Below are 27,343 nucleotides of genomic sequence, written 5' to 3' on the forward strand. Positions count from 1 at the left end.
TAAGTTTTAAAATATTTATATTTACAATTTTTCCTCTTTCATTGCTTTAGTTTAGTTGAATCAGACTCTAGTAGACGAGAAAAGTATTTTTACCTAAATCTTAGCCTATACTTTCTTATGAAGAGCGTATAATGTAGTACTGTTTTGTAGATCAGTTTTGCCAGTAATACTTCCAGTTCACTTTGAACCAAAAATAAATCCGACCCAATGAATGCCTTCGATGGCTCATTGTAGCGATTATTGTCCCATAACACCATAACCAGCGGAAAATTGAGGGAAGGAAATAGAATTCTCCTGCGTAAAAGATAGAGAGATTAAACACGTCCAGAAACGCACAAAAAAGCGTCCACAGAAGCGCCTTCCAAATGTTGTACCCGAATAAGCTCCAACTTGAATCTCCATTTTACGCTCTAGCATTTACATAAGCTATGATAAAATAAATAAATAAATAAAGTTGCAGTCCATTCAACACTCGTACGCGACCTCTTTCGCATGGGCGCAGATATCAATCGAGTTCTACAGTTCAGGCGTTGGTCGTTTTCGGACATACTTGGCGAAGTAATCTGGTCTCCAGCACTTGCAAGAGCCCGGTATCAGGAACCAATCGTAGTACAAACGAACTTGGAAGCACCCGATTTCATCGTGACCGTCACAATGCTGATCGCTCTTGCGAGTTGCATGATTGCTAGTATTTTCATACGAGCCACTGTCAACGGCGGTGGGAAGTCCCGCCCGTTTCTGCAGATACTGCTGGTATGCCTGGAAGTCCTGAATCGACGGTGCAGTGGTCGTGGATGTCGTTGTTGTGAACTCTTCAGCATTCGGGTAGAAAATTTCAGCAACAAGCAAGCTCACCCAACGGGGAGAAGACAAGCAACCTCCATCGAGATAATGGCATCGAGCTTGTAGACAGCGGGTCACCTCAACCGTTTGCGTGAAGTAACCTTCGTACGGAATTTGGACGACGTACCGCCACGAACCTTGGTAGTTCTTAGCGAAGACCGGTGTGGCATATTCCACCTTGGCAGGACAGGGTGTGGGGGGTCCTTCGTATCGAGGTGGTGGTGGAGCGTAAGCACTTGGAATTTCTTCACGTCGCTCGGCGACCAGTTTGCTACTGAAAGGTTCGCCCTGGATGGCACGATACAGAGCACAAAATACGCCACCACCATCGCAGAACTTCCTTGGCGCCCGTGGTTCTTCGTCATCCTTGCGTTCTTCGGTCATGCGAATGCCTTTTCCCATCCGGCGACCAATTCTGAAACAAAATTTATTATTTTTAACATTTGCTGTGGTGGTATTTAAATTTCACGCATTACCCATTATCATCATACTGCTCAACAGTATCGTCCGGCATTATCTGAGTGACCTTGGGGAGCGTATCATCGGCCTTCAGTACAGGCAAAGTTTTCGACAAAAACTTCAGTGTTTGGTTTCTGATTAGCTCACTGGAAAACAAGTTAATGAAAGACACTTATTTTTCTACTATCAATATATAACTATTTGTAAAACTTACAAAGGGTAAGGTTCTCCCATCACGCTTTGACGCATTGGATTGCGCGGGATTTTACCCTTGTTCAAATCTCCACAGAGATTGTTTGCCGAAACGTATGGCTTAGGGTTAGTCGCATCTTTGCAATCGATGTTGATGTGAGTATACGGTGGGGAGCGAACCTTCGGAGGAACGGCTGATGGGGACTCGATGAATGCATAGTAGCTGGAATTGATTGTAAGGAAAAATATAATTATTCATTGCAGGGCCAATGTAAATATATGTCGGAAATTACCCCTCAGGTGGTTCCTCCGAGTCGAGTAAATCGTCAGCTCTAATGAGAAACGGGCATCCGAATAATAGCTGTAAGCAAAAACAAGAAAATAAAAGCAAAAAGTTAGTTTATAAAGTTTAAGTAGGTTTTATAAAAATAAAGTGCCGCAACAAGTCATAAGTTATTCAAATGAAATAAGTATCGAAAACGGACGCTACGGCCTAATATTGGGCGGCTACAAGACGGTAGACTAGCCCAAGAATACGCGCAGCAGCTGGAAGTGGCACTCCCAACGGAAGAGTAGTCAGGCGCTGCGTCTCTTGAAGATGGCTGGAGATATTCGATCCGCCATTGGTAGCACCGCAACCGCTGCACTTGGCACGGTGCCCCGGATCAGAGAAACGACTGGTATGACGGCGAATGTGAGCAGTTAGTAGAAGAGAAGAATGCAGCATGGGCGAGATTGCTGCAACACCGCACGAGGGCGAACGAGGCACGATATAAACAGGCGCGGAACAGACAAAACTCGATTCTTCGGAGGAAAAGCGTCAACAGGAAGATCGAGACCGTGAAGAGACGGAGCAACTGTACCGCGCTAATAACACACGAAAGTTCTATGAGAAGTTGAACCGTTCACGTAAGGGCCACGTGCCACAGCCTGATATGTGTAAGGACATAAACGGGAACCTTCTTACGAACGAGCGTGAGGTGATCCAAAGGTGGCAGCAGCACTACGAAGAGCACCTGAATGGCGATGTGGCAAACGAAGATGGTGGTATGGTGATGGACCTGGGGGAACGCGCGCAGGACAAATTCTACCAGCTCCGGATCTCCAAGAAACCCAGGAGGAGATTGGCCGGCTGAAGAACAACAAAGCCCCTGGGGTTGATCAACTACCAGGAGAGCTATTTAAACACGGTGGTGAGGCACTGGCTGGAGCGCTGCACTGCACTTTTCAGCTCTTGGGAGAACCATCCATCGTTAACACCGCGAAAATCGGACGACTGCGGTGAGCCGGGCACATAGCCAGAATTTCGGTCAATAACCCGGTGAAAATGGTTCTCGACAACGATCCGACGGGTACAAGAAGGCGAGGTGCGCAGCGGGCAAGGTGGATCGATCAGGTGGAAGATGCCTGGCGGACCCTCCGTAGACTGCGTGGTTGGCGACGTGTAGCCATGGGCCGAGCCGAATGGAGAAGACTCTTATATACCGCACAGGCCACTTCGGCCTTAGTCTGAATAAATAATAAATAATAAGTATCGAACACCATGAAGTTGTAAAGCCACATACTCTATACACAGATCTAAAAATTTACCGTATAATTTTACTGCGCCAATTCTTCTTCTTCTTATTGGCATTACATCCCCACACTGGGACAGAGCCGCTTCGCAGCTTAGTGTTCATTAAGCACTTCCACAGTTATTAACTGCGAGGTTTCTAAGCCAGGTTACCATTTTTGCATTCGTATATCATGAGGCTAGCACGATGATACTTTCATGCCCAGGGAAGTCGAGGCAATTTCCATCCCGAAAATTGCCTAGACCGGCACCGAGAATCGAACCCAGCCACCCTCAGCATGGTCTTGCTTTGCAGCCGCGCGTCTTACCACACGGCTAAGGAGGGCCCCCTGCGCCAATTATAGATTTTAAAATTTGAGAAATTTCATCGCCCGTCCACCATATGTAAATTAGATATTCAAAAACAGATTTATCTTTAAAATCAATAGCATTTTATCAAAGCAATCTAATATGTACTGTTTGGTGTAAATTGGAATGATAATTTCGTCAAGCCACAAAACATTCGCCACAAACGATCATCGTCATGATGATCCAACAATTCACCTGACGATTATTATGCGTGCAACAAATGCTGCTGACTCAGCGAAAATCTCACTCTCAATTTCAATTAATCTATGCTCCGTGTTGAAGATTCGTCAACCAACGAAACGCTCTTTGCAGTGATTTCTGGGCGGGAAACGCTACAAGCCAGCGTGGATGGAGTGACCAGCATAGATCAATCAAGTCTAGCCAGGCTACAAAAGGCCAGACTGGCTTCACTTTCATTTCATTGCCTACAAATCAACCGTGAATCGTGAGTCCGGCGTACAGTTTCGTTTCATCGCCTTTTTTTTCGAGATAGATATCTCGACACAATATGCGATGTCATTGACACGCGGAGTCTAAATTCGGCACTGCTCTCTCGCATGATGTAGGGGGCTTAATTTTTTATTACGTTTCACTCTGTCTCGGGGCAAAATGGACAGTTCAATATAAAATCGTAATAATGACTGTATTTTTATTATATTTTTCAAATTGTGAGTACGAAATGTTTTACCATAATTACCATTTGAAGTTGTAGAAGAATTTGTGTAATGTAGTTTGTGAAGCTGTAGAAGAATTTGCAAAATCTACAGACATATACTTCCCTTATTCTCTCGTGGCTCTATATGGCCATGAACTTAAGGAGTCTTTGAGTGTAAGCTGATGCAGAAAATACAGGAGTGTGGGAAGACAATATCCAGTAAAGAATCCAGAACCGACCAGACCGTGGGTTTTTTTTTTCAGTTTTGAAGGCACTAAACATTCTGAGCAAGTGGAAGCGAATGGCTTTAGATTGAATCCAGCACCACATAATACTCCCTTAGGAGTAGGCTACCCGGGAAGAGGCTCCTGCCTTACAAATATAGTCTAATGAGATCCTTAAGAGAGAACAGTGTTTTAAGTCGCAATATAAAACCGTAGCAGGGGCTTTCAATGAGTGGGTCTATTCCGGGTCCCATCTAGGATATTTCTTCCTTCTCTTCTCCTAGCTTATCGTTCTGTTAGCCCCAAGATACGCGTACAACTACAAAACTGGTATCATGGCACAGAAACCTCCCATTTAATAACTGTGAAAGTGCTCAATGGACATAGAGCTGTAAGGCGGCAATGTCTCGGATGGGGATGAAATTCCATTTCAGAAAAAGACTAATAAGATAAAAGAAAATATACATATATATTTATTTTTTTTGACTAGTACATTTATACCCCCTCTAAATATGAGTTTTGGAACACATCCGTCAACCTTCCAAGCGAACATTAATTATTCAAATCTAGTAGTAGATACCAGTATGCCAATAACTTTCTCCTATGATAATCAAATCAACTCTTCCTCTTTTCCATGATAATATCGCCAAGCACCATGTGTCGACTGATCAAAGCTTATAATAATCTAATTAAAAGTGAACCATATTATCAAGATGATTGCTAGCGAGAGTTTCCACTGATGCACCGATTTGCTTGAACTGGTCCTGTTTGTTCTATATGTTTGCAGCCAACCGTCGGGAAACAACGTTCATGGTGAAACCAGTTTCTTCTCGCGAATTGGTCTAGTTTCTACGGCAAAAATTAAAACCATGCAACCGGCTGCTGAATGTAGTGCACCGTGCATCGTCAGATAGGTGGAGGAAATGTATCCCACTCATCCGTATTGGGATCAGGCGTTTGCCTGCAATTGGCGGAAATCGGTCTGCTTGGCAAACCATCTGCTCGAACTGCAATGATTTACGATATAATTATGAACTGAGCGTGGCTGCACCATCATCGCACCGGGCAATCGCCAACGAAAACTTGCAGATGTCTTGATTGGACGTGAGCATTTAATGCTGCTGACCTATTTCGTTCCGACTGCTTCTCATTCACATCGTGAAGTCATTTATTTTATATCTATATGTTCATCGCCAAGTTTATATACAAAACCATTATAAAGTAATCGGCATGTAGAGGAACCGATACTCCGATGCTAATATTTAGCCTTCCACCACTAAGCTCGCGTATAATTTATCAGCAAATTTGAGCGATTCGAAATTTTGATTATTTTTTCGCTTAATTTGCCTTGCTAATACCAAATGATATGGTATATGTAGAGGCGAGGCCATGAAGTGAAAACTATTTAATCCCGTCCGATACGGCGGTACTGCGGTAAAAGTTCAAAAGCAATTCAAGTATTAAAATAGTCATTTGCGGTTGAAATGGATAATCTTCACAAAAGAGAGTTCATACCATTCGAAATTTATCAAATATCTCACTCACGGATGCAGAGCATTTATGAGTCGATTTACTTTGAACCGCTGCTGATGCTGATTCAGATTTGCTCGGTGGTTTGAAATTTACATAATCGAATTATCCATCAATATGCAGCAAACTACTTTCAGTTCACTAATGTGATAATGGGTTAATAACAGTCATAAGTGATAACTGATGATACGGCACTTTGATGTTTACGTAAGTGAGGGAAATACACGATCACTTGCACGTGATTTTAATAGCATTTTCTAATTTCAGATTTTATTTAAAACTAGCTGTTAAGTGGAGTTCTAAAATAGTTGTGAAACTGGCAACACTGGCAATTAAATGCATGTATATGCTTCCATACTGAGGCAATAGGATTCAATTAGATTGGTTTAGAGTGGCGATGGAGCCTGTTGCTTGTAAATTTAGGTGAAACTAGTTTGTAAGTTACTTTATACATATACACAGGATTTTGTTTTTACACGATTTTTTTTCGCTCGTGTTTTTGATCGTGTGACTTCAACTTACCACCAAAATCTTCGCAACATGTTTCAAAAAATCCAGAATAAATCAAAGAAAAATCACATGATAATTAATATGCGTTAAACATTCAGGATGAGTGCAAAATTGAAAAAATGTAAATCGTGTAAAAACAAAATCCAGTGTAATGAATTTAATAATAATTAGATAATAAATTACAGCTTTGAAGCTGTGTGAAATGGACACTGCTGTCAAAACCGTTTCTATCAAGCCAGGAAAAATCCGTCGCAACATTCTTCAAAGAAACTATCTCTGAAGTCGGAAGGAGTCGCCATGGACGAATTGAGAAGAAAGCTCGAGCTGCTAGAGGAGCGAAACAAAGTATGGCGGGCTCAACAGCACGAGCTTGAAAAGAGAATCCAGCTGGATTACGAACGCAAATTGAAGAAAGTGGATGAAGATTTCGAGGCGGCTGCAAAGGAAATCGATTCAGAATTTAGTGCCAGAAGAGAAGCAATAATACTTAAATATAGCAGGAAAAACATCTCTGAAAAATCGGTGAAGAATGAACAAATTTCTAACAGTGGCAAAACGAAATCACGCGAAGAATTCGATGGTGCATTGTGTTTGGGTGCCGCTGTTTCTCATAGTAATACCAAAAGTAACTCATCAATCAAGTTACCGCCCGAGCCTTCGTGCGCCGCATATAACGTTACGGATGTATTTGAAACTGCTACCCACCAAACACAAACCGTTTTGTTATTGTGCGTATCGGAAGGCAAAATTGAATTTGAACCGGTAGGTCAAGTGCTGCAAAGCAATACTATTGCAGCGACGACAATCGTGCACCGTCCTGATCATCGAACAAGCTCGGATGAATTCAACAGTTTGTGCACCGACGCACAGAATAAGGGCAGAAAGGAATCCATTCACACAGGAGCAACGACCGATTTCGTGTGCAATGCGAAGCAAAGCGATTTGTTTGGTGTAAAGAAAAAAAATATTAGAGAAATTGTTGATAGTTTTGTGAAAACAATGATATTCGATCCAGGTGGGTTTAGTCGGGGAACAGTTTTTGAGAAAGTGTAATGCGTAATATACCAGTTTGTTACTAGTTTCACGGGTGGGAGTGTTAAGTGGAGTTCTAAAATAGTTGTGAAACTGGCAACACTGGCAATTAAATGCATGTATATGCTTCCATACTGAGGCAATAGGATTCAATTAGATTGGTTTAGAGTGGCGATGGAGCCTGTTGCTTGTAAATTTAGGTGAAACTAGTTTGTAAGTTACTTTATACATATAATGAATTTAATAATAATTAGATAATAAATTACAGCTTTGAAGCTGTGTGAAATGGACACTGCTGTCAAAACCGTTTCTATCAAGCCAGGAAAAATCCGTCGCAACACTAGCTGACCCGACGAACTTTGTCTCACAAAAAAAAATTTCTGATACATTTTTTGCGTACACAATTTAAGTACGAAAAAAAAAAACGATTCACACAGGTTCTCTGTAATAACGCCTAATGCCAATTCTTGTATAGGTAAGTAATGATACACCCGATTTTGTTTTTACACGGATTTTTTTTACACGGCCGTGTAAAAAAAAATCCCATTCAAAATTTTTGCAAAGTTGTTCCATTTGATTCGTCGAGAAATCATAAAACTTTTTTTACACGGATTTTCGAATTTTGAACTGAAAACTTTTTTTAAACGGAACGCATTCCCCGTGTAAAAAAAGAATCGGGTGTATATGGCTAGGTAAGTAATGATATATGGTTGAGCACAGTTATCGTTGTAAATCTTCATATACTGAAACTCTAACCAAAATTATGCCACCAGACGGCTTGCTTACTTTGGTTGTTACGCCAAGTAGTCAAAAACATCAACAATTGTGTACAATCTTTTATTCTAGATATCACAAGTTTCGACCGAAATGGACTTTATGTTCGGTAAATTTTCTCTGGTGGTGAATGCTTTTTCAGCTCATGAAAGGCTGGTGTAATATTGTCCAAAAAAGTGTTGGTCGTGCCGCTATACTGATAAAAAAAAATGAGGGTAAAACGTCCTATCGTTGTGGTATGCCCTAATGTTGCGGTAGTGTTAAAATAGTACATTCTGGATATAATACCATTGAAAACAATTGTGGGTACGCTAAAACTCTTCGGATTAACAACTAGAACAGCTTTTGTTTGACAAAATTCCGTTCAAAATGATGAAAAATTAACATTTTTCGTTAAAAATTTGAATCCTTTGAGCCTATTATTGCGGTAGTGCTAAGGTCCTATTGTTGCGGTATCGCTCTCCATAAAAATTACATGCAATACCGCAACAATAGGACTGACCTTCAACAAATATCGCAACGATAGGCAACTGCGTCCTATTGTTGCGGTAGTTTGATTTTATTGTGATAAAAACAAAACAACATAAGTTCAGCACAATTGACGAAATATTTACGAAACTATAGTTAACGAGCATCCTATTCAACTACTACAATGTGGAAATCGACCAACAGGTAATTTTTGAAGAATTTTTGTAATGAATTTTGTTTTGACACGGTGCTTAACCCCTCCATAATAGGTCGTTTTACCCTACCGTCTTCAATTTATAGATTGCGCAGACTGATTGTTTGACTTATTATTTTATTTTTAAAAACCGATTTGCTAACATTGAAGTCGAAAAAACCACATACTTCATTGAATAAACTGCAGCATAAATCTAACGGATTATTTTGGCTGTAATGAATGCGGTGGCCACGGATCCATAGCAGTTGGCGATTTCTGAGTTGACAAGATGGTATCAGGTACCAGAACGTCGACTCCAGGGGCACGTTCACCTCAATTTGAGAGATTTCTCGCTTAACTTTTCAAAAAGACCTAAGTAACATTTTTTTCATGAATTGATTTGGGTACTGCAATCAAAAGCTTTCATGTTTTTCTGTTGATTGCGCTATTCAAATTAATTCATGAAAAAAATGTTACTTAGGTCCTTTTGAAAAGTTGAGCGAGATTTGTGCCATCGCCTTCACAGCATTTACTATCACAAACCTGACGAAAAAGGAAGTGAACAAAAAGGATAGGAATGTGGTTTGGAGAACAAAAGGAAAGTTTGAAAATGGGCCCTTGAAGGGGGCATACAACTCATAAACGTACAAGAGCTCATAGCTCCTTACCACAACGGGTTATGAACAACAAAATACTCTGAAGGTGCAGGTTTCTGAGGTCAATTTCACTAAGTAAGTGTTTACCAAATATTTGGAAACGCAATTGCGCATAGACTGGGCAGTTACATATCAGATGATAAAAAGTTCCATAATCGGATTCACAACTACCATAAACAGATGGTTCAACGCGTTGAATATTTGCCATGTGATAGTTCAGTCGGCAGTGACCTTGACTAAGGCCTTGACTTCTTCTTCTTCTTATTGGCATTACATCTCCATACTGGGACAGAGCCGCCTCGCAGCTTAGTGTTCATTAAACACTTCCACAGTTATTAACTGTGAGGTTTTTAAGCCAGGTTATGGGCGTAGCCAGGATTTCGATTAGGGGGGGCGACTTTTTTAGGTCTTCTGGTTCGTAGTTTTATAGAAATACATAAATATTATCCCAGACAACCACACATCGCATAAGAATGCACGATCAAAATCGTTTACCGATCCAAGTTTCATCAGATTCGCATTGTTGTGCAAAGCTCATCAGTTTATTTATAAATTTTCCCGCACAGTAGGCTATTTTACGAGTTTATTCCAGCTTCATTTGTTGACATCGCATATTCCTGCAATCAAACTCACATGAAATCGGATTATCTGTCAAACAGAGTTTGTTATCACAAACTACATCGCAATGCATAACGAACAAACTCGCATAAAAATCGTGCACATCGCATATACTTCCGTGCAACGTCGGATAAGAAATACACTTATATCGCCTCCACTTTTGTACGTAAAAAGTGTTTTCGCGACTGGTAAGCGATGAAATTTGTGCGCATAGGCATCGCATAACAGAAAAACAATTCTATTATGCATGCATTCTGGTTGTCTGGGATAGTGCATGGTACTTTTTCCTTCTAAGTTCCAAAAACTTTGAAACTAAATTCACAACCAACAGTGAAGGCTGGATCACAATATTAATTGCTTGCTTGTTGCTTGTTGCGTCGCGCTGGGCGTTGAAGTCAGCGTTTTGTACTAAAACGCAACGCCACTAAACGTGACGTATTCACACCCACAATGCAACGTTTGCGTTGTGCGTTTATTTTAAACCAACAATAATGGATTTCAAAATGAATGATTTATTGCTCATCAGATATTTTTAAATAAATTGAAAACATTATTAACGAACTTAGTATTCAGAAAGAATATAAAATCGGTTATAAAATTATTATAAAAATCCTGCATTCTTCCATAAGTTTCTGAAAACTAGAACCACACATCTGAATTTCTAAAGACATCCTCTCTGAAATAATATTTATTATAAAATAGGCAAAAAAACAATATGCAAGCTTTTTCCAGGAATTCCTTCGATAATTGCTCCAGGCATTCCATCAGGAATTCTATCAGGGATTCTTTAGGAATGCCTCCAGCAACTTTTTCGGCAATGTCTTCAGGAATTCCACCATCCATTTCGCCGGGAATTGATCTGAAAATTCCACCATTATTTATTCCAAGAAATCCTCCATGAACTCTTTATAACTTCTGCAGGGAATTCTTCAGATAATTATTTCGTGTTGTGCACCGTGGAATTACTAAGAATATTCCGTGGAAACTCCGCAGAATTGCCAATAAACATTCCAGGAATTTCGAAAAAAAAATCCTCGAATTTCTTGTGTAAATCCCATCAAATGTTCCGTGAAAGTTGTGAATAATTTCTTGTGGAAATTTCAAAGAATTTCTCCAGGAATTTCACCGAAAAGTTATACTGAAATTATACCGAAAATGAAATCAACAATGGAATCCGAGGAATTCCTAGAATAATTGCCAAAGAAATCCTGCAAGAATACCGGTGGAAACTTCAAGATTTCCACTGGGAGATCCTCCAGGAGTTTCTCTGAAAATTCCTCCGGGAATTCTTCCAGGAGATCCACCGGCAGTTTCTATTAGCATTCCTCCGGGAGTTTCACCGGCAGTTCCTCCGGGTGTTCCTCTGAGAAGGAACTCCCGGAGTAATTTCTGGAGGAATTCTCGGAGAAATTATCAGAGGAATTTTCGGAGGAACTGCCGGTGGAACTTCTGGAGGAATTTCTTATAGAACTACAGGAAGAATTTTTGGAGGAAATCCTGGAGGAACTCTCGTAAGATCTCCTGGATGAACTCCCAAATGAACTTCCGTAAGAGTAAAAAATTCTCCGAGGAATTTCTGGAGGAATTTATAAATTAATTCCTAAAAAAGCCTACATGAATTCCTGAAAGAAAGCCCCAATGAATTGAATTGAATTTCTAGAGGAAAATTTTTTTGTCTTTATTAGCGAGACTTTCAGCACAAGGCTGGTTCGTCTCGTAGAGGAACTTCCGAAGTCCCATTTCCCGTGAAATTCCTGCCAAATATCATCCAGGAATTCCCTATGAAGTCCCTGGAGGAATTCCCGGAGGAACTACTGGAGGGGCTCCCGGAGGACCTCTCACAAGCACTTTCGGAGGAATTCTTACAAGGAAGACCTGAAATAAATCTTGGAGAAGTTCATGAAGGAATTTCTGGAGAAATATCTGAAGGAATTCTTGAAAAAATACCATGCAGAAAAATTAATGCAGAAATTCCCAGATGAAATCCTGAAAGTATTCCCAGATGAATTGCTGAAGAAATTACCGGATGAATTCCCGGGGGTTTGTTCTGAAGAAATTCCTGGAAGAACTCTTGGAAGATATCCTGGAGGAACTCTCAAATTAATTTCCGAATGAAATTCTGGAGTAAATTCCGAGTGAAGTCCGGAAAGAATTCTTGAACAATTCCGCGGAAAAACTCCCGGAGAAATTCCTGAAGTAATTCCTGGAGAAGTACCTGAAGGGATTCCCGTGAAAACACCTGGAAGAATTTACAGGGAAATTTTTCCGGGAATACCTCCATAAATTCAATAGTGAAATCCTAAAGGACGATTTCATTCTGGAATTCTTTCCGTAACTACTTCAGAATATCCTTCAAGAATTCCTCTAGAATTTTTTTTAGGAATTTTTTAGGAAATTCCTAAAAAAAATTCTAGAGGAATTCTTGAAGGATATTCTAAAGTAGTTGCGGAAAGAATTCAGAATGAAATCGTCCTATAGGATTTCACTATTGAATTTATGGAGGTATTCCCGGAAAAATTTCTGGAAGTTCTCGGAGGAATTAAAGGAAGAGTTCCTGGAAAAATGCGGAGAAGTTTCTAGAAGAATTTCCGAAGGAATTTCTTATAGATTTACAAATGAAATAGTCTGGATTCATATCATCAAACAAAATTGTACATCTGGGAGCTATATCCGGTAGTAGCAAGCTATTTAGGTAATCTGTCTAAACAGAATTGTAGTATCTTAGTCAAGGTCTTGGGGCCCTCCTTAGCCGTGCGGTAAGACGCGTGGCTACAAAGCAAGACCATGCTGAGGGTGGCTGGGTTCGATTCCCGGTGCTGGTCTAGGCAATTTTCGGATTGGAAATTGTCTCGACTTCCCTGGGCATATAAGTATCATCGTGCTAGCCTCATGATATACGAATGCAAAAATGGTAACCTGGCTAAGGAACCAGCGTTTTGTACTAAAACGCAACGCCACTAAACGTGACGTATTCACACCCACAATGCAACATTTGCGTTGTGCGTTTATTTTAAACCAACAATAATGATTAAAACAATATATGGATTTCAAAATGAATGATTTATTGCTCATCAGATATTTTTAAATAAATTGAAAACATTATTAACGAACTTAGTATTCAGAAAGAATATAAAATCGGTTATAAAATTATTATAAAAATCCTGCCTTCTTCCTGTTTCTAAAAACTAGAACCATTCATCTGAATTTCTAAACAAAACCTCTCTGAAATTATATTTATTTTCAAATAGTCATAAAAACAATATGCAAGCTTTCTTCAGGAATTTCTTCGACAATTGCTCCAGGCATTCAATCTGGGATTCTTTAAGAATTCCTCCAGCAACTTCTTCAGCAATGTTTTCAGGAGTTCCACCATCCATTTTGCCGGGAATTGATCCGAAAATTCCATCATTATTTATTCCAAGAAATCCTCCATGAACTCCTTTATAAGTTCTGCAGGTAGTTCTTCAGATCATTCTTTCGTGTTGTGCACCGTGGAATTCCTAAGAATATTCCGTGGAAATTCCGCAGAATTGCCAATAAACATTCCAGGAATTTCGAAAAAAAAATCCTCGAATTTCTTGTGTAAATCCCATCAAATGTTCCGTGAAAGTTGTGAATAATTTCTTGTGGAAATTTCAAAGAATTTCTCCAGGAATTTCACCAAAAAATTATACTGAAATTATACCGAAAATGGAATCAATAATCAACAATGGAATCCGAGGAATTCCTAGAATAATTGCCAAAGAAATTCTGCAAGAATACCGGTGGAAACTTCAAGATTTCCACTGGGAGATCCTCCAGGAGTTTCTCTGAAAATTCCTCCGGGAATTCTTCCAGGAGATCCACCGGCAGTTTCTATTAGCATTCCTCCAGGAGTTTCACCGGCAGATCCTCCGGGTGTTCCTCTGAGGAGGAACTCCCAGAGTAGTTTCTGGAGTAATTTCTGGAGGAATTCTCGGAGAAATTATCAGATGAATTTTCGGAGGAACTGCTGGTGGAACTTCTGGAGGAACTACAGAAGAATTCTTTAAGAACTACAGGAAGAATTTTTGGAGGAAATCCTGTAGGAACTCTCGTAAGATCTCCTGGATGAACTCCCAAATGAACTTCCGTAAGAGTAAGAAATTCTCCGAGGAATTTCTGGAGGAATTTGTAGATAAATTCCCAAAAAAGTCTACATGAATTCCTGAAAGAAAGCCCTAATGAATTCCCGGAGGAACTATTGGTTGAACTCCCGGAGTTGAATTTCTAGAGGAACTTTTTTTGTCTTTATTAGCGAGACTTTCAGCACAAAGCTGGCTCGTCTCGTAGAGAAACTTCCGAAATCCCATTTCCCGTGAAATTCCTGCCAAATATTATCCAGTAATCCCCTATGAAGTTCCTGGAGGAATTCCTGGAAAAAACTCTTGGAAATACTCCTGGAGGGGCTCCCGGAGGATCTCCCACAAGCACTTCCGGAGGAATTCTTGCAAGGAAGACCTGAAATAAATCTTGGAGAAGTTCATGAAGGAATTTTTGGAGAAATATCTGAAGGAGTTCCAAGAAAAATACCAAGAAGAATTAATGGAGAAATTCCCAGATGGAATCCTGAAAGTATTCCCAGATGAATTTCTGAAGAAATTACCGGTTGAATTCTCGGGGGTTTGTTCAGAAGAACTCCTGGAGGAACTCTCAAATTAATTTCCGAATAAAATTCTGGAGTAAATTCCGAGTGAAGCCCGGAAAGAATTCCAGGACGATTCCGTGGAAAAAATCCCGGAGAAATTCCTGAAGTAATTCCTGGAGAAGTACCTGTAGGGATTCCCGTGAAAACACCTGGAAGAATTTACGGGGAAATTTTTCCGGGAATACCTCCATAAATTCAATAGTGAAATCCTAAAGGACGATTTCATTCTGGAATTCTTTCCGTAACTACTTCAGAATATCCTTCAAGAATTCCTCTAGAATTTTTTTTTAGGATTTTTTTAGGAAATTCCTAAAAAAAATTCTAGAGGAATTCTTGAAGGATATTCTAAAGTAGTTGCGGAAAGAATTCCAGAATGAAATCCTAGAGGATTTCACTATTGAATTTATGGAGGTATTCCCGGAAAAATTTCTGGAAGTTCTCCCGGAGGAATTAAAGGAAGAGTTCCTGGAAAAATGCCCGGAGAAGTTTCTAGAAGAATTTCCGAAGGAATTTCTTATAGATTTACAAATGAAATAGTCTGGATTCATATCATCAAACAAAATTGTACATCTGGGAGCTATACCCGGTAGTAGCATGCTATTTAGCTAATCTGTCTAAACAGAATTGTAGTGTCTTAGTCAAGGTCTTGGGGCCCTCCTTAGCCGTGCGGTAAGACGCGTGGCTACAAAGCAAGACCATGCTGAGGGTGGCTGGGTTCGATTCCCGGTGCCGGTCTAGGCAATTTTCGGATTGGAAATTGTCTCGACTTCCCTGGGCATATAAGTATCATCGTGCTAGCCTCATGATATACGAATGCAAAAATGGTAACCTGGCTAAGAAACCTCGCAGTCAATAACTGTGGAAGTGCTTATGGAACACTAAGCTGCGAGGAGGCTCTGTCCCAGTGTGGGGATGTAATGCCAATGAGAAGAAGAAGAAGAATCGGAGGATTTCCATCACAAATTTCTTAGGAAACTTCTAGTGGAATTTTGGGAGGAAATTCTGTATGTATAAGGTACCCAGGGCAAGTGAAAATACGGGGTAAGTGGGTACTATGGCTGCTGATTAATCGGTGAACATTTTTAATGGTAACAGTGTTCTAGAAAGATGAAGCAGAATTATTAACGAATTCGCCTGACACAAAAAAAAATTGAATCAAAACCATTGGCGGCACCATACTAATGGTATTGTTTAATCATGACTTTAAACTACCGGCAAAATCTATCACTTTTATTTTAATTCAATGGATTTCCAACAAAATAGTCGTTCCTGAATTCATCATTGATGTGGAAAGTGAATATTTTAAGCAATTAAATTATTGTGTGACATCAAAAACAATTTAAAAGTTTTTATTAAAGCCAAAATCTGCAATTTTCACTTTCCCTTGATTTTTAACACACATGGGGCAAGTGGGACATATTTGAACAACATTTTCAATAGAGCCATTTTACCTGTTTTTAGATTGTTGTCTAGTGAAAAATAACTTCGACACTCATATATCATATGGATCTGAATCAAATGCAGTTGATATCGTTGGTTTAGTTGTTAAGAAGTAGTGTACAGTTGATTTACCAAATGTGTATTATACTTTCTAAAAATTATCTCCCTTATGGAAAAGAGCAATGGTTATAACTATGCAATATTTTCCGTTTACAGTGCAAACAATCTACTTATTCTACAATAGATCAACAGGTTTTGTCTTGTGTTTTGTTATTTTTAAACTTCGCATCAGATTAACAGATTTTGAGATAAATAAAGTGCTTAAGACATAAATTGGCCATTTCGTTCTATTACAAATTTACAACACCGCCTGAATAAAAACGTTCCTTCTGAGGTAAGGTAATTTATGTAATAATTTGTGTTAAACAGAGAAACATTCATTCGAAAAGTGAACAAAGATTTGCTTATCTCTTCCATCTAACACATTCGGTAAGAAAGTAAGCTAATGTAAAGCCAGACAACAGTTAAACAATTAAACGGTAAACCGTCTGTTGTCTTGATTTTATATCTGCTAACATTGTAATCCCTTTCTTTTGCTAAAAACAAAGGTCTGACAAGCAATAAACCTCCATCCATGTTCTGAAATACTACGACTAAGAAATTACATGAGCATTATATCTACATTTTTCAAATTAGTTTCGTTCGACAGTATAGAGCAGAATAGGTCCCACTTGCCCCGTTTGAAGGGGTAAGTGAGTATCACAGGAAAATTTATTCAAGTCACTACCAATATTTTTGTAACTTAATAAATGGCTTACAACACGTCTACACTTCAACAACGGAAGCATATAATGATGTATCCGTGGTTAATGTCCTGAAATACCCTGTTTTCTAAGTATGCTTTAGCGATTTTGCTGAACTAGCATTTTTTAGGTCCCACTTGCCCCTTACTTGAAGGAACTCTCAAATGCATTCCCTAAGGAAATGCCGGAGATTTTTCTGGAAGAATAGCCGAAGAAATATCTAGAAGTAAAACTTGGAGAGATGAAAAGAAATCTTCAAGGAATTTCCTAAACAAAAATTTAGTGAGGGGTTTCTAGACAAGAAGAAATTACAATTACATGAGAAGGATTTTCGAACGATTTTCGGAGGAATTTGTGGATAACTTTCCGAAGGAATTTAGAAGTTCCCAGGGGAGCTTCTAGAAGGATTTCAAGGAGAATTCTTAAACCCGAAATGTTTCGAGTTGTTTTGAACTTTAATATATTATGGATCCTGGATATTCTAATAAGTTTTTGGGAATCTTTTCAATTTCAACCACCTATATGATTGGATCGTAAAGTGCGCATCTCAGTTCAAACCCGTTCAATCTTCCACCATTTAGGGGGGCGACGACCCCCCCCTGCCCACTTCTGGCTACGTCCTTAGAGGTTACCATTTTTGCATTCGTATATCATGAGGCTAGCACGATGAGACTTTTATGCCCAGAGAAGTCGAGACAATTTCCAATCCGAAAATTGCCTAGACCAGCACCGGAAATCGAACCCAGCCACCCTCAGTATGGTCTTGCTTTGTAGCCGCGCGTCTTACCGCATGACTAAGGAGGACCCCAAGACCTTGACTAAGACACTACAATTCTGTTTAGACAGATTAGCTAAATAGCATGCTACTACCGGATATAGCCCCCGGATGTACAATTTTGTTTGATGATATGAATCCAGACTATGTACTCCAATGCAATTTGTGCTGAGTGACAGCCCCAGAGTTGATCAAAAGCTTCAGCCAACACTTGAATATTAGAATAGTTGGCCCAGGACCAATAAAGTCATGTGATGTTCCATTACGAGCTAACTCATCAGCCAATTCGCTTCCAGCTAAGGAAGAATGGCCAGGTACCCATATAAGGTTGTAAAGAATTAACTGAATTCAGTTCCTCAATTTGAGTTCGACATGTGATTACTAACTTCGACCTTTAGTTGGCCGAAGCGAGAGCTTTAATATCTGCTTGGCTATCTGAACAGAAGTTTAACTTTGCCCATAATGCGTTGCTGCAGTGCAGATTGCACTCCACACATGATGGCAAATATTTCCGCTTGAAAGACAGTGCAGTGTTTACCCTGTGAGTGCGACTGTTCTAATCTCAGCACACGCGAATAGACGCCTGCACCTGCTCTACCTTCGAGGATGGAGCCGTCAGTGTAACAAACAATGTTGTCCGACATACTTCTCATAGCCAGATGTCCACTCATCCCGCGAGGGTAATTGTGTTGAAAATGTCCTAAAATACTAACGTGTGTCAGATATCTTGGAGCAAGGAAAATATTGTCCCAATTAATTATAAACGATAACAACGAAGTGTGTGTAGAACTGCGGTTTACATGATTCTCTTCCATAAAACCAAGTACCCATAATCGGTAAGTACATAAAAATGCTTCTTGTTTGAGATGTATGTGTAGTGGGGCCACGCCGGAGAGAACTTCGAGAGTAGCCGTTGGAGTTGGGGAGAACGCAACAGTCATTGTCATTAGGCACATCCTTTGAAGATGGCCAAATTTAGACTGAATTGTCCTAAGTTCCCCCTTTGGCCACCACACAAGCCATCCATAAGCCAAAATTGGTCGTACAACGTGGTCGTGGTCGTTGTGTAAATCTATTTGATATATTTGAGTTTAAGGCCCCAAGCTTTACCAAACGTTCGTTCGCATTGGCCAAAAGCCATACACGCCTTTTTGATTCTGAACTCATTGTTAGGAGTCCAAGCAAGCTTTGAATCTAAAATTAGACCCACATACTTTACCTGATCAGTTACATTGATTTCAGAACCAAAAAGATGTAATGGACAAAAACCATTACGGTTACGTTTCCTGTGAGAAAAACAATAGATTTTTAATTCGGATTAACCGAAAGGCCATTTTGGCGACGACTCAACTAACTGAACAGCGTTTTGCATCAGGTTGAATAAGTGGACAAACCCACTATCAATGTTAGTTAGACGTCGGCAAATCCATAGGTAGGAAAACTGCCATTATTGAGTAATCTCAATAGCGTATCTGCAACGAGATTCCACAAAAGTGGAGATAATACTCCCCTTTAGGGTATCCGCCGACACTTAATTTCCTAATCGCTGCTTAACGTAATGTCGAGAAGAGATGTCGGTTTTTAAGCATCTGGTGAATTCCATTGAATCCATTTGGTAATTATATTAGGTAGCCCATAATAACGTGCGGCTTCCAATATTGCATCGAATTACACGTTGTTAAAAGCACCCTCAATATCTAAGAAAGTACCCAAGCACGATTACTTTTGAGCAATATATTCATATGCTCAAAACCTCAATCCTCCCCTGGAGATTCATAGGGAGATAGGGAGCAAAACTGTCAAGTGCCCATTGAATCGATTCAGTAGTTATGATTAGTGAAAATCCGTCCCTGATGCTGAATGGCGTCTGTTCCAACTCCGTCTGCACTGCTTCCTGAGCTTAACCAAATCGGAATTCCACCACGGAGTTCCTCTTGAGGTTTTTACAGAACGCAAAGGGCAAGTTCTTCGAAAGCTTCCACGATGTGCAATATTGTAGTATCAACTGCATCATCCAAGTGGGTAAGAGTTTCTATAGAAGGTAGGTATCCATGAAATTTGGTAGAGAGCAACTCTATATACAAATCCTAGTTGGTCGAACGAGGATTTCTAAAACGCAAGTCTGCGAAGTAACAATCAAATGATCTCTCTCCTCATCTGAAACATGCCAGTCCGTCAACTTGTGACTGATTCTATTGGAGCAAAGTGTTATGTTGAACAGCTTTGTTTTATTGAATACTATAAAGGTTGGGTAAGTAAACCGATTGATATCCGAGCTACCCCAGAAGATGTGATGAGCATTAGCATCACTGCCGACAATTAGCGGAAGGCCTTTTGAAGTGCAATATATGACAACTCGTTTGAAAGCATCCATAGGGGATGGTATTTCTTTACGGGGTTCCGCCAGTTGCATCAATTATGACAGCACAAACATCTTTGCTTGTTAGTTCAGAAATAAGTGTAGTAACGATAGCGTTGTTAACAAGCTCACATGCACGCGGCATTCATCGAGAGTTTGCCATTCCATTACTGAAAGCAGCAAAAACCGAGTTCACTAGGTTACCAAGGTAGACAGCACCCTTTCGAAAACAGGGTTTCTGCACCAAAGCTACTTGGGATTTGTCATTTTGCATAAGTCTACAAAGATTAATCGTTGCTGTTCTTTTATGCTAAAGATTGTTTTGAGCTATCTTAACCTGTTGCTGTTCTTTTATGCTAAAGAGCTATCTTAATCCATTGCGAGTTAAGATAATACACTCCATAATTTCAGCATTAATGTGAACAGCAGCGATGAAACCAAACTGGTATCTTATCAAGAACGTCAAAGACGAACCACAGAGTACAATATGTATAACGCATAATGCGAATCCATACAGGTGACAATTTGTTGACTAAATGAAAACATACTCATAATCCCACCCTTATTTAACCTCAAGTTGAGATTGAATAAAAGTATCCGATAATCTCGGAAAATTGCAGCAATGGGCAATGTCAGTGATGAAGCACATTGTTTGATGAAGGTAAGGGCGGTAAGCACATTGCTGAAAGTGACCTGAGGAAGCAGGATGGAATAGATACGACGACAGACTTTCACGTCATGTATCAAGCGGAAGAAGCTGGCAAGCAAATTTACTGTTGCGACAGATGATCGGGAAGAAAACGTGCGATAGGTGACAGGGACATTGTTCGATCCCTCCCGTTTTTTTTTAAAGTAGACCAAGGACGATGAAGGATCATTTTCGACAATGCTGCATTCGGGTATACTTATCTTCGGCAAACCACAGATTAGCCGCGTTTCATTTCCGCAAACGATTGAGCTATTTAGATGGTCGGCAGATTTTAGCCGGCACGTTTTCTCGAATGATCTGTTCGATGGTGTGGATAGAACGCGAATCATCGATTGAGTCATGATCCATAACCTGATTCCAGTCCAAGGCAGCAATCCGTTCATTGGTGATTTGGTAATCACATCTATTGAAGTCGTAGTCAACGCTAGATGTAGGCACAGATCTTTCCTCGCGAGAACGGACGTCGATGGTTAAAACTAAAGACTTGTGATGAAGGTCAATTTTTAGAAGAGCAGATGGATACTCGAAGATCACTTTCAAACACCAAGTCAAGATGATCAGAAGACCATTGATCTGATGCAATCCGGAGGATAACAAGAACTCAGATAGATCAAGCTTCTACTACGTTGACGCGTTAATAGGCCACAGGTAATCCATTAACTTCATCATCGAAACGCCAAACTAGATTCGGTAAATTATAATTCTTAAGACAAACGATAACGTCGCAGGGATCGTCATGATTCAGTATCTTGCTAATAAAATTCGCGACGAGATGTTGAACGACGTGACATGTTGCTTGTCAGCGGCATGGACAATCCTCTTTGAGAGGATGTGCCGGCATGATGTTATTTGGAATGGGGTAAACATGGCAGCCAAACATGTCGAAGCTGCAGCGGTGGCGGCATCTCGAATAAAATCAACGTCTGCAGTAGAGACTACTGTGATGCCGTGAACACCTCGCTCACCCCGGCAGCATACATGTCGCGGATGGGCTGCGGGGACCACTACTGTATGTAAATACGGAGGTCATTACGGTCCATGCGCGGTTGTTGTTGCCGGGGTGCTCTTCTCCAAACGTGAGTTCGTTCGTTCGAGGTTGAATGTTTGAAACCGTTACTCTAAGTACTTATTGAACAGCTTTTTGAGCAGATCAAGGACAAACGTGATGAAGTTCAATTTAAAGCCGGCTCTGGAACTTTCCATAGATCAGCGACAGGTATAGTTTGGAAGCAAAGTAGACCATGATTAAAGAGTTCCGATTCCTGGTCTGGCCCAGAAAATTTTCGTGGGGGATTTTTTTACGAATTACCTAGACATAAGACATAAGAGTGCTCGTGGTTGGTACATAAAGTACGAATGCTTAGACTGTGCCTCATGAGCGTCATAAGTTCTATGCCCCCCCTGTTCTGGAAAGGGGGGCTCCCATGCAAATGAAGCATACATTTCTCCATAGCTAGAGAACTAATCAGAGAATAAAACAATTTAAGGTGAAACGAAGTTCGTCGGGTCTGCTAGTAATTAATAAAACTTGAATTAGTACGCCTTCATCAAATTTAATGCGTACAACCCCGGAAATAATTATAACACCACCGCTGGTTTTACATACAAATGGTATATTTGAGGATCAATATCTGGATTTCTAGCGACTAAATTAAAGACACATTTCGCATCCCAGTCTTACACAAGCTATACCTAACATGGCAGTCCGGTGGATAAGAATCCGAAAATGAAAGAATACGGACTGATTTTACGGCAACGACTCTTAGAGCGAAACAACGGACACGAATAGGAACATGGAACGTTTTAACCCTATCCCGACAGGGTAAATTGGCACAACTTGCCAATGATGCACGCCGCATGAAGCTTTAGATTCTGGGACTGAGTGAAGACCGTTGGCCAAACTTTGAAGAACACAGAACGCCAACGGGACAATGTTCTGCTATACTCTGGTTTACGAGGTAAACACGCTCCCCGGCATCGCGGATTTGACTTTCTACTAAGCGCCCAGGTACAATCTGCGCTTATGAAGTGAGAACCTATAAGTGAAAGGATAATCGTTGCCAGATTTAGAACACGGGTTCGAAACCTTACTAGAATCAGGACAATAATCCAATGCTATGCCAATGCTGCCGATCTGCAAGAAAAGGGTACTTCTACAGCCAACTCAATGCCGTCGTAGATAGAATTCCGAAAGGTGATATCAAGATCTATATGGGTGACTTAAGTGTGAAGATCGAATTCGACAACTCGAACTGGGACGCCATCGACTCGGAGAAATGAGCAAAAACAGAGGCTGTTCACTATGACAGACGCGAATGATTAGTTATTGACCGACCCAACTGACCAGCTGAAACGCTGGTTCGAGCACTTCGAACAACTTTTTCAAGTACCACCCAGGCCACCACCACTTCGGATCTGACTAGGATTCGACGAATAACACTCCTCAATACCGGAGCTCCATCGCTGCTAGAGATTCAAACAGCCATCCAAAGTATGAAATCGAATAAAGATCCAGGGGTCGATCGCATATCAGCCGAGATGCTCAAATCTGACCCATGGGATCCGCTCAACTACTGCATTGCTTATTTCGTAATATGTGGGACTAGATGCAAGTTATCTTAGTGAAGGTGCCCAAAAAGGGTGACCTGACTGTATGCGATAACTGGCGAGGCATTATGTTGCTGTGTACCATTTTCAAAGTTCTCAATCACGAGAATATGTGTGGCGCTCTGAGACGCAAGGGAGTTCCAGAGAAAATCATCGGCCTCATCGAGGCACAGTACGAGGCTTTCTCGTGTAGAGTGCTGCACAATGGGGTCTTGTCCGACCCTATCCGGGTCGTAGCTGGTGTGAGGCAAGGATGTATTATATCACCGTTACTGTTCATCATCGTAATCGACGAGATTCTGGTAGGTGCAATTGACCGTGAACCAAACCGCGGGCTGCTATGGCAGCCCATAACCGTGGAACACCTAAATTACTTCGAATAGGCTGATGAGGTTGCACTCCTCGCTCAACGGCGCTCTGATATGCAGAAACCAAATCGATGGATGTATACACGGTGACCCCTTCCAGTTTCACAGTAGCCGGGCAATCAGTAGAGAATGTTGAAAACTTCCAATATCTTGATAGCCAAATGGCGTCAGACGACGGTACCGAAATCGACATAGGTGCACGGATCAAGAAAGCAAGGGCTGCCTTTGCGAGTTTAAGAAATATCTGGAATAACAGGCAAATAAGTGAACGCACCAAAATACGAATTTTCAACTCTAACGTGAAATCTGTGCTGTTATACGATACCGAAACATGGTGTGTATCAGTGGAGAACACTCAACGGCTGCAGGTGTTCATCAACAGATGTCTGCGGTATATAATTCGGGCCTGGTGGCCTCACAACTGGATCTCAAACAACGAGCTCCATCGTTGTTGTCACCAGAGGCCGATAGCATTAGCATTGAGCAATTCGCACAAATTCGTAAGTGGTACAAGCCTGGACTATTGTATGATAGTAGCATCAGTTTCATCCGTTACCACAGATTTTGATTAAGAATAATCACTAACTCTTAGATATTAGCAAAGCATTCTCCAATAGTCAAGATCTGCCCTGGCCACGTCCTTGCGAATGCTGAGGAAGGGAAAAGATGGATACTTAGGCACCTATTCAAGAAAAATGCAGAGAACTCTACGACATTTAATAGGTGCTACGGGAGGTTTTGGAATTGTTAGTGTGTAAGGTTATAACATTAGAAATCGTTTTGATAGAATGTGAAACACAGAAAGAACTAAGATAGAAATACAAAGTAGGAAAGGAACGAGCCTGGAATTGAACCCACGACCTCCTCCCGAGTAGCACAATTCACACTGATTTGGTTGCAGCAACTCAAATGTGACCGAATTTGGTTGTATAAGAGTTACGTTAACTTCTCTACAACATGTGTGCTGCTTGGGCTGCTTATAAGGCAGAAGCGATGGCCACTAGACCACCGAGCTCGTCCCGTTGTCACCAGAGGCCGATAGCAACAGAACTTCGAGATCGGAAGTGGGGCTGGGTCGGCCGCATTCTACGTAGGAGCGGAAACGAAATATGTAAACAAGCATTAGACTGGACCCCAGCGGGACATCGCAGCAGAAGCAGTCCCATATTTTTTTGAAAAAATGGAAGAGAATATAAAAAGAAAGCAAATAATGCTTTAGACTGTTTAATTATTTATTAATTATGTTTTGCTTACGCATGTCCGATAATCTATCAAAAGTCATCTTACTTGTATTTGGAAAATTTTTTTATTTCATTTCAAATATACGATTCGTATGAATATTAGTAAACGTAATGGTGTTAAATAAGGAAAAATGAGCGCAAATCTAATAAACATCTCTATATATCAATTAATTAATTCTTAATTGAGAAAGTTGATATTTTTTTTAAATTAAAATGCATTCATTATAAATAAAAACATTTCTTTTTCTTAACTGGTATTGTATACTTGCAGATTAGTATTCATTAAACTCTTGTCAACCGCGAGGTTTCTAAGCCAAGTACTATTTTTGCACTCGTATGCCACGTCACTTACATAAAAAATATATAAGAAAATTTCTCAACCCAGAATCTCGCCTTCATCAGACGCCTCACCTAAAAGCTACAGAAGGCACTATTTATGTACGCATCTGCCATGCAGAAACAAATTATAGAGAATGTTTTATTAACCAGCCGTCTCATGTGACAATCACGAAAGTGGAATAATGCAAAAAGAAAATTGCAGATTGTTCCATTTGATTTAAACCAAACTAGTTCACTGTTTTGCTTCACTCCATGAGTTCCCACTCTAATTAATTCGGTTTACACCTGATCAAGTTGAGACCCTGTCGCATAATTATTCAGCGCGCACATTCTTCCCAACAATAGGCCATTGACCAAGCCTGAGAACCACTTTCGATTCGCATCCGCCTCCGCCGAGAAAACAGCAAACACGGGTGACTTCAATCTGCAAGCAACGAACCCGCCGACCGCCGTAGTGGGAACTGGTTTCCAATGTCGACATTAAAACAAAACGAACGACAGGAATTGAATTAAGTTTCACTTTCCCGAATTTTCAGCATTCCATTTCGGAGGTCGTCATCATCGACAAAATTCACATCGGACCTTCAAACGGGGACTCATTAGCATTGAAAATCAGTTTGTCTCCCCGTTGCTTCAACAATGTCTATATAATTTTAAAATAACAGTTTCTCACTCGGTTTGACCTAAAAACACATTTCACTAGAAGAGCTTCATTCGTCACCATTTCCGTGTGTTCCACGTTGTCTTCCGATACCTCAAGAGTGCTCATTTTGCAAAAAACAAGTCAGAGAAGATTTTTCATTTGTTCGTTTTCACTCAAGAGCTCATTGAAAGTGGCACACAATTTGCATATTTTTTCTAAGGGTATATTTGACGGTTCATATTTCCTATCGCTCGATAACCAATCCAACTGTAGTCACTTGTCTAACGGATTCCAGAACTAAGCCTAGCACAACTGAACACATATGCTTACCAAGAACACTAGGTAATTGATCTTAGCCATTTAATCCTTGTTGGCTTGTTGATGCTCTAATTAGATAGCGGTGCGTTTTTGGCACAGAGACACTTGTAGCGGAAGTAGCACTTCCTGGACCAATATACCGTCTACGCGCAGTCCGTTGTTAACTCCTCGGAATCTAAAAGAGTACTGTTTTTCTAGCGCGCATGCGGCCCACCAGAAACAGATGGTGAAAGAAGAAATTTCCCGTAGGCTGTTCACCTTTTCTTCGTTGTTCTCTTTCGCTCGCCAAACCGAGGGCACTTGTCGTCTGTGGGGTTGGGGAGAGTGTGCGAGTTGGCCAACATTGGCATTGGAAACCGCCGCGGCCGCCAAGCCGGGGATGGTGGCTATGATCTGTGCATGGAAATTTCGGCTTTTGGGAGAGACACACCCGGCCGCTTCGTTACAGGTGCAAGGTGAAGGTTTTTGTTTTGATTCTCCACGCTAATGATCCGCGCGTGAAAAGGAACCTGATGTACCTGCTAGGGTAGTGAGCTAATTCCCGTCGTAGTAGGTAGTGCTTGGTTTTCAAATCTAATTTATACGCCAGCCCAACTGCTTACTCTAACTAAGTTGTATGTAGCACGTATTTTAGAGTTCCTAGTTTTCATTGAGTACTATTAGCGCATTGAACAAATCATAGTTTATTAGGAATCGGCAATCAAAATACCCTTTAAATTTTTCAAATTTGTCTTATGAAAATCTGTATACGTCCATGAGAATTTTCATTCGTCCAGTCTAAAACTCGATGGATTGCTGTCAAATAAATCTGTTGGTATTGGTGTGCGATTTCTACAAGTACACCAAAGTAGTTTTTTATGCGGTATCATACCGTGTTAAATAAAAATAACATTAATTCAATTAATATTGGCCTGTTCTGAATATGATATGTGTACATTGTGAAACATTGAATAGAATATGTGTACGGAGGATGTTCGCGGCTATCCAAGAAATACCTGAA

General features: G+C 40.5%; 1 protein-coding gene across 1 annotated transcript; it reads right to left on the reverse strand.

Moving 5' to 3' along the window:
- Nucleotides 1–26,540, reverse strand: LOC134215775 (uncharacterized). The gene is made up of 5 exons (XM_062694895.1): nucleotides 26,356–26,540; nucleotides 1,788–1,855; nucleotides 1,517–1,717; nucleotides 1,320–1,448; nucleotides 1–1,258 (listed from the first exon to the last, which is right to left on the reverse strand). Exons 1-5 carry the CDS (start codon nucleotides 26,383–26,385, stop codon nucleotides 517–519), a joined length of 1,170 nt encoding a protein of 389 aa, XP_062550879.1. The 5' UTR covers nucleotides 26,386–26,540; the 3' UTR covers nucleotides 1–516.
- Between the last annotated feature and the right edge of the window lie 803 nt (nucleotides 26,541–27,343).

The sequence above is a fragment of the Armigeres subalbatus genome, chromosome 2 (assembly GCF_024139115.2).
Source record: "Armigeres subalbatus isolate Guangzhou_Male chromosome 2, GZ_Asu_2, whole genome shotgun sequence".
NCBI classification, from domain to species: Eukaryota; Metazoa; Arthropoda; class Insecta; order Diptera; family Culicidae; genus Armigeres; species Armigeres subalbatus.

Coding starts and splice junctions, on each gene's coding strand:
- LOC134215775 (XM_062694895.1), bottom strand. CDS start 26,385: ATGGCTAAGATCAATTACCTAGTGTTCTTG. Junction 1,856..26,355: donor TCAATTACCTAGTGTTCTTG/GTAAGCATATGT, acceptor TTTTGCTTACAG/CTATTATTCGGATGCCCGTT. Junction 1,718..1,787: donor TCGGAGGAACCACCTGAGGG/GTAATTTCCGAC, acceptor AATCAATTCCAG/CTACTATGCATTCATCGAGT.